At 39.7% G+C, this 12,199-nt stretch overlaps 1 protein-coding gene across 1 annotated transcript in view; it reads left to right on the top strand.

Moving 5' to 3' along the window:
* The window catches only part of Nipped-A (Transcription-associated protein Nipped-A), a 107,597-nt gene extending 98,437 nt beyond the window's left edge, over positions 1 to 9,160 (top strand). The window contains exons 34-38 of the mRNA XM_071662424.1: positions 477 to 620; positions 2,044 to 2,185; positions 2,317 to 2,510; positions 4,470 to 4,637; positions 8,835 to 9,160. Of these exons, the coding sequence (XP_071518525.1) occupies positions 477 to 620; positions 2,044 to 2,185; positions 2,317 to 2,510; positions 4,470 to 4,637; positions 8,835 to 8,912 (726 nt within the window). The 3' untranslated portion in view covers positions 8,913 to 9,160. The remainder of the gene's footprint in view (positions 1 to 476; positions 621 to 2,043; positions 2,186 to 2,316; positions 2,511 to 4,469; positions 4,638 to 8,834) is intronic.
* The last annotated feature ends 3,039 nt before the right edge of the window (positions 9,161 to 12,199 follow it).

Consider the following 12,199-nt stretch of genomic DNA (forward strand, 5'->3'; position numbering starts at 1 on the left):
ATCTCGGAAAGCAAAAATGGGTATGTTTGAAGGAATAGTGGCTCCAACAATTTTGTATGGTTGCGAGGCGTGGGCTATGGATAGAGTTGTGCACAGGAGGGTGGATGTGCTGGAAATGAGATGTTTGAGGACAATGTGTGGTGTGAGGTGGTTTGATCGAGTAAGTAACGTAAGGGTAAGAGAGATGTGTGGAAATAAAAAGAGCGTGGTTGAGAGAGCAGAAGAGGGTGTTTGGTCACATGGAAAGAATGAGTGAGGAAAGATTGACCAAGAGGATATATGTGTCGGAGGTGGAGTGTGTGTGTGTGTGAGTGGATGGGCCATTCTTGATCTGTTTCCTGGCACTACCCTGCTGACGTGGGAAATAGCAATCAAATATAATAAATAGATAAATGAAATGAAATGTTATTATTATATTATTATTATTGTAAATGGAATAGATGTTTCATCAACTGTGTAATATCTTGTCTTTTCAGGCTCGTGGGTCTCAGGCATCTCATCAGGTATTGAGAGATATAGTGAAGGAGGTACAAAATGCAATGGTTCCCAGAACAATGCTGCGAGATTGGGCTTTAACTACTTACCCTAACCCTACCCATTACTGGACCTTTAGAAAAATAGTAAGTCATGTTCCTTATTGTGGATGTTTCATAGTTTAACAGATCCAATTAGAGATTAAGTTTCCTTTGTATTCACTCTTATCTATATCCAGTTAGTGGCATGAAACCATCGTTCATAGTTTCCAAATAAGTATTTACTTCTTGGTCATGTTTATTTCTCACCCATGGCTTGAGCATCTTTAAGGATTGACTAGAATCAGGGATAACTAAAAAAGGTGCCAAAAAGGGGCATATGGGACCCTCCCCAGTCCCTCTCATCCCACTTATCATGAGGGACTAAATGCAGAAGCTACTACATCATCATCATACAGATTGATACAAGAGCAGCCCTATCCGAGTTTTTGTGAATATCATGAATTTAATCCAATAAGTTTTCAATATTTGTGAATGAATATATAATATTTTGTTTTTCCTGTTGGTTCTGCCATATTCTAGATGTGAGAGAACTCACAGTCTAAATAGAATCCTCTTGTGCATTTAATCAATTGAGCTTCTTGCAGTTTGATACATGGCTTCAGTGCTGTTTTTTGCCATTTCCACCATACATGTGGTAGGTTGAAATTTAAAGAGAATTTAATTTATCTGGAACTAGGTAACCAAAGTTAAGGTGGGTTTCTGTGTTTCTCTTTTGTTTTAACTTTTCTTGTTTGACATTAATTCTAACTTTGAACACAACAGATACTTTGCTATAGTTCTCCACATTCCAAGTATGCAGTGTCCTCAAAAAACCTTTTCCACCTTCCCATACATTTTCAGAGGTGATATCATACTTACATTTTATTACTTTGTCATCCTTCTTTTCACCTTAATCTGCAGACATCTGAGCAAGAAATTGGCAAGTCCCCTGAACTATTTTAGGTCCAGGTTTTAGGTCTCTAGGGTCTGATAAGGTTTTGTAGGGAGCAGCCACCTGATTGTGTGTTCATACCACCCAGTGCGTTTAGAAATCTCTCGTGTACCCACATTTTCTTGCTTCCAAGTGAGAAGTCTTTCTTGTCCTTAAAAGGGTAAGAGCCAACCATCTTGAAGCACAGATGGGAAAAATACAGTGCTCAGAAGTGAAATTTCCAATATGAAGTGGCAGCGTGGAAGAATAAAGAACATTGTTCCCTCATGTTAGCCCAAGGCACATTGAGGTCTGTTGCTGATGTTCACGCTGTTAGAATCACTAGTCTCATTGACCAGATTTACTTTGATTTCATGCTGAGAGTGTCATATGCTTGTACCTACAATACAGCTAAGCTGTATATCGCCTCTGAAAATACATGGGGGGGGGATGTTTCTGTGGACACCATATTTTGGACTTTTCTGTAGTGCTTTCTGTCCAGGCAGTGTCTCTTTCAGAAGCCTGTGATTCCTATCAAACAACAGTAATAGTAGAGATTTTGTTGGAATTGTACAAGAATTTCTTTTTTTCTTGCAGCTTACTGTGCAGCTTGCCCTTATAGGTTTGATGGAATACTTATTGCATCTCACTAAACTCTACCCAGACATGATGTATATCCATCAAGATTCAGGACTTATCAATGTTGCTTATTTTAAGTTTAACATTGATGATGCAAAAGGTATGTAAAGACACTGTGTTCGTGTAGTTTATACTTCATATAGTTTATATTTTTATATAAAAGGAGAACCAGTAATAAAACACTGTGGCTAGGATAGTTATGCTAATGAGAATTCCCAAAACTGTTTTCAGGAGAGCTGAACGGAAACCGTCCTGTATCATTCAGATTGACTCCAAACCTGGCTGAGCTTGTAACCAGCATTGGAGTTTCAGGACCATTTACTGCTTCAATGGTGGCAACTGCCCGTTGTTTGGCTACTCCATCTTTTAAAGTTAATGCTCTTCTTAGAGCCATAATGAGAGATGAAATTATATCTTGGCATAAGGTAAGTTTGGGCTTTGTGGTTTTGTTCAAACTTAAAGAAAGGATGAGTCATTCTTTAAAGAGATTAATGCCTCTAAAGAATTGTAACCTTTTTCATTTAATTAGTCTGTCAAAGTAATTTATTTGATATGTTATTCTGCGTCTCATTTTAAAATTATATACAGTATTCTCCTTGTGGACTCAGACACAGCACAGAATATTTAAGAAAATAATTATTAATTATATATATATGGGTACTGTGATGAAGGTCCAACAGTCATTACTGAAATATTCTTTTTTGTATGAGATTCATTCAGATAGATTAGTTGCCATCTGCTTCAGTATCCAAAATAAGAAATTGTTACACATGGAGAGTTGCATCAGAAAGTGACATGCACACTATGAGTCATTTGAAAGGCAGATGAGCTCCAAGAAAATGAAGATATCAGAATTTGCAAAATGCAATTCTTTGCATTGAAGAGGTGGGACATTATTTCATCATGTACATAGTGGCATTGTGACCATACTATTTGATGTAACCTCATAGATTACACAGGCACTTACTGTGGATATACATGATATACTTTCATGAAGTGTTTTACTATGAAAGTAAAGTATGAACATTCATTAAAAGGGGACAGTTAGAAAAGGTTGTAAGTAGTAAAGTTTAAACATTCATTAAAAGAGGACAGTTAGAAAAGGTTGTAAGTAGACTCATTATAGAAAAGTTTTTTAATATCAGAAGACAATCCCTGCTTATTTTTTCTCTTAAATAAGGCTAGAGTACTCTTATCATATCATTGTTGTGGAGGCATAACCAAAATAGTGCCTTATGGAATGATAAGTAGAAATAGTGTGAAAGGGTGCAGTAAATTGAGAGGGTTATAGATGACTCCACCTACGTGAGGTTACAATGAGTGAAGAGAGTGAGGGTGTATCATTGAGAGTACAGTCTGTGTGCAGAACTCCTCACTCTAAAGGAGTCCACATTTCCCTACTACTGAAAACCATAGGTTGCAAGAGCCTCTTGAAAGACATCCTGGGTTACCCAGGTCGCTCTTAGAAAGATCTGTCTATCTATCTTTCTGTATTTCTGATGCCTGTTCCTATAAGAACTCCCTCACAGGGGTTGCCATGGCAAAAGAGTCTCCATAACTATAAGTAAAGAACCCCAGTGTGCACTTCTTAGCCTTTAGTGGCTCCTGGGGTAACTGTAAAGAAAATAGAAATAAAAATTGATGGAAAGATGCTATGATTGGTACATTGTGATTGTTTTAGGCAAAGGAGGAAGGAAGAATTAAGAAGCTGGTAGAGGAAAGCAAAGAAAGAGTAGATGAAGATTTTAGAAGAAAGTTAAGTGTAATGTTTTGGGATTGTAAGAAACTTTACTAGAAGGAGGTAAAAAAGGAAAGAGGTGGATGTAAGAGTGGAAATGTTGATGTGAGAAGTAAGGAAGGGGAATTGCTGAATCAAACAGAGGAAGTGAAAGGAAGACGGAAATAGTATTTTAAAAAACTTATGAATGTGGGAGAAGAGGAGGCAGCAGTGGTTACATGCATGGGTATGGAGGAAGGAAGGAAGAGGATACAAGTGTAGGTGCCTATTGCAAACAGAGGAAGAATACATGGAGTGGTGTATGAGAGGGAGGCATGTAAGGACAGGGATAAGTGGAGACTCTTTTGCTGTTACCACCCCTTGATGGGAGTTTCTGGAGGCAGTGGGCATCAGAGATATAGATAGATAGATAGACTTTCTCTTTCTTAGATATTCTCACCTATTATTACTTCAGTAGAATTCTTGCACATCTGTATGGGAAAGTTGATTCCACTTAATTAATTATTCATTTTAAACAATTTAGGTTCTTGTTTTTATATGCAGTCACCTGAAAATCTCCAAAGAAAAAGCACTAGTAATGCTTAAGTGCGTATTATTCATATAGTCTGTGTACATAAGCTAGTGAACTGACCCTTCATTGAAGCAGTTCTCCTCCATATTCCGGCAACAGCGTCATGAGGGAAACACAGTAGAAGGCGCACAAGGAGCTGGTCCCATGGAGGGTGAAGCTCTCATCTCTCGAGTTAGCAAGGCTGTAACTGCAATTACTACACGGATCCAGTCTCTTGCTTCTACTGATGGTGCAGACAGCAAGGTGAGTTTTCCATTTCTTTCTTAAAATGCTGTGTCTGTAAAAACCCTTGTTTGCCCCCCATATACTTTCCTAGGTGATGTTATACTTAACTTTCAGTACTTTGTGTTCTGTCCTTAATTACCATCTGCAGACATCTGGGCATGGAATTGGCAATGTTTCTGAAGTATTCTAGGTCCATGTTTTGGGTCCATAGGGTCTTGATCTAAATGAGGCTTTGCAGGAAGCAAGCTTGACTTTCATCTGGTTCCAGCATTTCATGATTGGGTTAAGGTCTGGCCAGTTCCCAAGCCACTCTAGCAGTTGCATAATTTTCCTCAGATAACCTATTCAACACCTTTTTAGTCATATGCATAAATTGATAACACCGATGAACCTTATAAAAAAGGAAGCAGATGGACCTCTAGCACCTTAATGGACTGCTCTCCATTCGAGTGTTTTTAGGTAAGAAGTACAAGTCTTCCTACCAATTGCACCAGTCAAGGGCAGTCACATAGGATTCCCTAAAATCTTTCAGGGATGATGACCAGACATTAGTAAGATAGAAAAGATTATCAGTGGTGGATCTCTGATCACCACTCGTGATCAGACAGAAGACTGTGAGATTCTAGATTTCTAAGGATATGGGAGTTGAGGAAGGATTCAGAGACTGGAAATGATAGATGTCAAAGCAGCAGGACAACATTTCTAGGGATTAGAACATTCATGCCTCATAGGGATGGGATGTACCAACACAGGCTTCTTTAGCTGTCATAAAATGCACCAAGATCAGAGCCCCTGAGCACTGAAAAGCTTTTCCACTTCCTTCTTCCATCTCCACTTCAGTCTTCCCCTTTTCCATGTCCTCTCTACTTCTAACATGCATACCTACCAATCTTTGTCATCTTGCCACTCATCCATATGCCCATACCATTTCAGTGCACCCTCTTCAGCTCTGAAGCACACTTATTACCATACCTCTGTACCTTATCATTCCTTACTCAGTCAACCCTTCTTTCACCTCTTATTGTCCCTAAGCCACCAATTTGGAAAGAGGGGCAAGGATGAAGTCTGTTGGGGATGAGAGAGCTTGGGAAGTGAGTCAGTTGTTGTTCGCTGATGATACAGCGCTGGTGGCTGATTCATGTGAGAAACTGCAGAAGCTGGTGACTGAGTTTGGTAAAGTGTGTGAAAGAAGAAAGTTAAGAGTAAATGTGAATAAGAGCAAGGTTATTAGGTACAGTAGGGTTGAGGGTCAAGTCAATTGGGAGGTGAGTTTGAATGGAGAAAAACTGGAGGAAGTGAAGTGTTTTAGATATCTGGGAGTGGATCTGGCAGCGGATGGAAACATGGAAGCGGAAGTGGATCATAGGGTGGGGGAGGGGGCGAAAATTCTGGGAGCCTTGAAGAATGTGTGGAAGTCGAGAACATTATCTCGGAAAGCAAAAATGGGTATGTTTGAAGGAATAGTGGTTCCAACAATGTTGTATGGTTGCGAGGCGTGGACTATGGATAGAGTTGTGCGCAGGAGGATGGATGTGCTGGAAATGAGATGTTTGAGGACAATGTGTGGTGTGAGGTGGTTTGATCGAGTAAGTAACGTAAGGGTAAGAGAGATGTGTGGAAATAAAAAGAGCGTGGTTGAGAGAGCAGAAGAGGGTGTTTTGAAATGGTTTGGGCACATAGAGAGAATGAGTGAGGAAAGATTGACCAAGAGGATATATGTGTCGGAGGTGGAGGGAACGAGGAGAAGAGGGAGACCAAATTGGAGGTGGAAAGATGGAGTGAAAAAGATTTTGTGTGATCGGGGCCTGAACATGGAGGAGGGTGAAAGGAGGGCAAGGAATAGAGTGAATTGGAGCGATGTGGTATACCGGGGTTGACGTGCTGTCAGTGGATTGAATCAAGGCATGTGAAGCGTCTGGGGTAAACCATGGAAAGCTGTGTAGGTATGTATATTTGCGTGTGTGGACGTATGTATATACATGTGTATGGGGGTGGGTTGGGCCATTTCTTTCGTCTGTTTCCTTGCGCTACCTCGCAAACGCGGGAGACAGCGACAAAGCAAAAAAAAGAAAAAAAAAAAAAAATAACATACTTTCTCATCTAGAGCCTATGTCTTTCATCCATACATCACCAGTGGGACTACTGTTCCATCAAACATGCCTAACTTTGCCTACACTGACAGTGATCTCTCTTGATACATTCCTTAATTTGCCTAGAACCTTAGCCTCTTCACCTTTCCTTTTTTTTTTTTTTTTTCACTGTCTTCCGCGTTTGCGAGGTAGCGCAAGGAAACAGACGAAAGAAATATACATACCTACACAGCTTTCCATGGTTTACCCCAGACGCTTCACATGCCTTGATTCAATCCACTGACAGCACGTCAACCCCAGTATACCACATCGCTCCAATTCACTCTATTCCTTGCCCTCCTTTCACCCTCCTGCATGTTCAGGCCCCGATCACACAAAATCTTTTTCACTCCATCTTTCCACCTCCAATTTGGCCTCCCTCTTCTCCTCGTTCCCTCCACCTCCGACACATATATCCTCTTGGTCAATCTTTCCTCACTCATTCTCTCCATGTGACCAAACCATTTCAAAACACCCTCTTCTGCTCTCTCAACCACGCTCTTTTTATTTCCACACATCTCTCTTACCCTTACGTTACTTACTCGATCAAACCACCTCACACCACACATTGTCCTCAAACATCTCATTTCCAGCACATCCATCCTCCTGCGCACAACTCTATCCATAGTCCACGCCTCGCAACCATACAACATTGTTGGAACCACTATTCCTTCAAACATACCCATTTTTGCTTTCCGAGATAATGTTCTCGACTTCCACACATTCTTCAAGGCTCCCAGAATTTTCGCCCCCTTCCCCACCCTATGATCCACTTCCGCTTCCATGTTTCCATCCGCTGCCAGATCCACTCCCAGATATCTAAAACACTTCACTTCCTCCAGTTTTTCTCCATTCAAACTCACCTCCCAATTGACTTGACCCTCAACCCTACTGTACCTAATAACCTTGCTCTTATTCACATTTACTCTTAACTTTCTTCTTTCACACACTTTACCAAACTCAGTCACCAGCTTCTGCAGTTTCTCACATGAATCAGCCACCAGCGCTGTATCATCAGCGAACAACAACTGACTCACTTCCCAAGCTCTCTCATCCCCAACAGACTTCATCCTTGCCCCTCTTTCCAAAACTCTTGCATTCACCTCCCTAACAACCCCATCCATAAACAAATTAAACAACCATGGAGACATCACACACCCCTGCCGCAAACCTACATTCACTGAGAACCAATCACTTTCCTCTCTTCCTACACGTACACATGCCTTACATCCTCAATAAAAACTTTTCACTGCTTCTAACAACTTGCCTCCCACACCATATATTCTTTATACCTTCCACAGAGCATCTCTATCAACTCTATCATATGCCTTCTCCAGATCCATAAATGCTACATACAAATCCATTTGCTTTTCTAAGTATTTCTCACATACATTCTTCAAAGCAAACACCTGATCCACACATCCTCTACCACTTCTGAAACCACACTGCTCTTCCCCAATCTGATGCTCTGTACATGCCTTCACCCTCTCAATCAATACCCTCCCATACAATTTGCCAGGAATACTCAACAAACTTATACCTCTGTAATTTGAGCACTCACTCTTATCCCCTTTGCCTTTGTACAATGGCACTATGCACGCATTCCGCCAATCCTCAGGCACCTCACCATGAGTCATACATACATTAAATAACCTTACCAACCAGTCAACAATACAGTCACCCCCTTTTTTAATAAATTCCACTGCAATACCATCCAAACCTGCTGCCTTGCCGGCTTTCATCTTCCGCAAAGCTTTTACTACCTCTTCTCTGTTTACCAAATCATTTTCCCTTTCCTTTTATTGAAGATAAATCCATTGCCACTAACCTCATGCTTGCACCCTCACCTCCCTGGCCCTGCTATACCATAGTTGTTTGGCATTTGTTTGGGGAAGTGAAATGTATTGGTAGGTGTATGACATATTATTAGACACAGGGATTAGAAAAGATCATTATTAGAGTCCAGAGTTTGGATGAATAACTTCAGAAACAATATAAATAACACTGGATTGTATTTTACTTCTAAAAATTACTTTTAATGCTAACTTTTTTGGTACCACAGTTTTCAGCAAGCAACTTTTTTCAGGTAACTCAGCTTGTACGTCCAGTGAATTCCGTGGACAACTTATGTCGAATGGACCCAGCTTGGCATCCATGGTTGTAGTTATTGAGTGTTTTTCTGTAGTCTAGCACCTACAGGAAACATATAACACATGTTTAATGTAATGTGAACGTGTGAAAGCTCATAGGGTTGTGTATCAACAGGTCACATTCTCTAATTTATTACTAAAATGTGCAGTATGTAAAATATATAAATATCTATGTATGTATATATGACGACATAAATATAGTCTTATGTATTACAAATATGCCAAAAACCTCATGAGTAAAGAAAGAAAAATTGTAGATTTCTTACTTTGCTTCTGTGATTTTGGGTGCATATAAATTTTACTACTAATTATACAACCCCATGATCTCTCAGCTTCATAGCTTCACTAAAATCAGGATAGGGGAAATGATGGACTCAGTGAGGTGAGAAATGCCTTCATGAAACAGAACTTCATTTTATCTCTGGTGACATACACCTCAGTTTGACCTCATGCAGGCAGAAAATAGTATCACCTGTATATATATTTATAATTACCCCAGGAACTCTTTCCAAAAGGGTCCTGGTGTTACATAGAACCACTCATTCAGGGCCTTGCAGCTGAGTTACAGTAGTTGGGAAGGAAGCAGTTTGTATATTACGTCACTCAGATTCACTGTATCCCATGCACACCTCACATCCTCCTGCACATTCAGGCCCTGATCACTCAAAGTATCTTTCACTCCATCCACTTTTCTTTTTAGTTTCCACCTTCTTTCTTTTTCCACTTCTGATACTCATCCTCATAGTCAGTGTGTTGTCTCATTCTCATCATATCTTCAGACCACTTTTGCAAACGTCATTCAACTTTGTCAGCTATACTTAGCTTACTACCTCACCCCTGTCTAACACCATCATTCCTTATGTGATCAGCCCTCCCAGCAGGTATTGCCCTCAAGCATATCATATACAATATATCCATTCTCATTTCTTTTCTATTCAGGTCCCGCGAATCATAGTCTTACATCATTCGAACTTTTGTATTACTGTATCACCTTACCCTTTTTTGTCCTGACAGAAAATGATGTCATTTTCCACATGCTCATCAATGTATCCAGGACACCTAAGCCCTAACAACCCTATGATTCACTTCATTTCCCATAGTTCCGTCTGCCACCATGTTCACTCCCAGGTATCAAAAATACTCCACTTCTTATAAGTTCTCCCCAATTAAACTCATATTCAAGACAACCTCTCTGTTCCCCCTGCTAAATCTCTTAAGCTTACATTTATTCACATCAACTTTCAGCTTCTTTCAGCACACTTTCCCCATACTCAGACACTTGCATTTTTTCACTTGAGTCCACCACCAGGGCTGCATTATCTGCAAACAGCATCTGACGCACCTCCAGGCTCCCCTTCTCCCCACATACTGTAGACCTATCCCTTTCTCCCAGACTTGCATTTACATCCCTCACCACCCTATCTATGTATAAACAACAATGGTAGCATCATACATCCTAGAGGTAGACCCACCTTCACCAGAAATCACTCACCATGCTCTCCAACACACACACTTGCCTTACTCTATGGATAGAAAGTCATCACTGGTTGTAGTAGCTTTCCTCCCATGCCATATATTTGTAGCGTCTTAACAAAGCATCTCTGTTATCCTCACCATACACTTTTTCTAGATCCATAAGTGCCACATACAAATCCCTTTCTTTTTCTAAATATTTTTCACACAAATTCTTCACTTACATTGCTCTCACCAATCCAATGCTCTGTGCATGTCATCACATTGGCAGTCATTACTCTTCCATTCAACTTACCGTTCATACTCAGCATACTCTTATCTGTAATTTAAGCTTTCACGTTTCCCCTTGCTTCAGTATTATAGTACAGTAAACCCTCGAATTAACGGATTTCAGATTTAACGGACAGGGTGAATAAAAATACATTAATTTATAATAATTTAAGAAATAAAGAATATTTAAAAATATCAAATGCCATACCATGTGCATTTCATATCTTACTTGTTTTTGGTAGTGTGAGGTATACTCTACTTCAGTCTCAGTTTGCCTCAAGCTGCTGTGTGGTCAGGTTGTATACAGAGAATTCAAAATGGCATCAAATGACATAGGAGTTAAAAAGCTTGTGAACAGTGCATTGTATTAAAAAATGGCTCATAGGTTACATTCTTGATATAATGGACGTTCGGCATTAACAGACACCCCCTTACCATTAAATCGAGGGGTTAATGTAATATACATGCATTACACTAGTCCTCTACCACTCACCTTAAGTGATACATATATAGGAAATCCTATTTGAACCATTCAGATGCACATCATCCACTCTGCTCCTTTTTTATTGCAAGGCTTTCACCTCCTATCTGTGTTCACCATGCCTTTCTCTTTTGCTCCATACATCCATGTTCCAAACACCATTCAGAATACTCTCTTCATCTTGCTGGAAATCCTCCCCTCTCTCTTTTTTTTCTAATTTTCCAAAAGAAGGAGCAGAGAAGGGGGCCAGGTGAGGATATTCCCTCAAAGGCCCAGTCCTTTGTTCTTAACGCTACCTTGCTGACGCGGGAAATGGCGAATAGTATGAAAAAAAAAATTATTATTATTATTATAGAATACTACTTCTGTTACTGTTAATAATAATAATAATAATAATAAATACAACATATCCATGTTACCTATTGCATTGGGTCGAAACATTTTAATGAATAGGAATAGGTATTAGGTAGAAGTAGTAGGTTGAAATATTAGGTAAGAGCCTCTGAAAAAAATGTACTAGAGTTGTCCTCTGCTAGTGGTCTGTTAAGGATGAGGTGTTAGTCTAAGAAGTGGCACTGGAGTTCAGCAGTTATGGATATGCCATGGCCATCCCCTAAGGGAGTTCCCAAAGGGATTAGGCATCAGAGATATAGATATATGGATAGATATATGTTATCAGACTCCACCTGTTTACAGTTACATTACAAGTGAGGAGTTACTTTGTGTGGTTTTATCATTGTCAGCAGATGGAAAAAGTGCTGGGTCTTCTAGGAATTTCTCACCATAGAGTTCATCATTTCTGTGTTGATTAGAGTGCAGCCCAGAAGCTGCTCGAGTCCCATAAAAGGGGTCCTGGAATTGTATAACTTTTCCAAAAAATTGAACAGAGAAGGGGGCCAAGTAAGGATATTTCCTCTAAGACTTAGTCCTCTGTTCTCAGTGCTCCCTCGCAAATGCAGGAAATGGTGAATATGTATTAAATATATATATATATATATATATATATATATATATATATATATATATATATATATATATATATATATATATATCCCTGGGGATAGGGGAGAAAGAATA

Source organism: Panulirus ornatus, chromosome 6 (genome assembly GCF_036320965.1).
Source record: "Panulirus ornatus isolate Po-2019 chromosome 6, ASM3632096v1, whole genome shotgun sequence".
Lineage (NCBI taxonomy): Eukaryota > Metazoa > Arthropoda > Malacostraca > Decapoda > Palinuridae > Panulirus > Panulirus ornatus.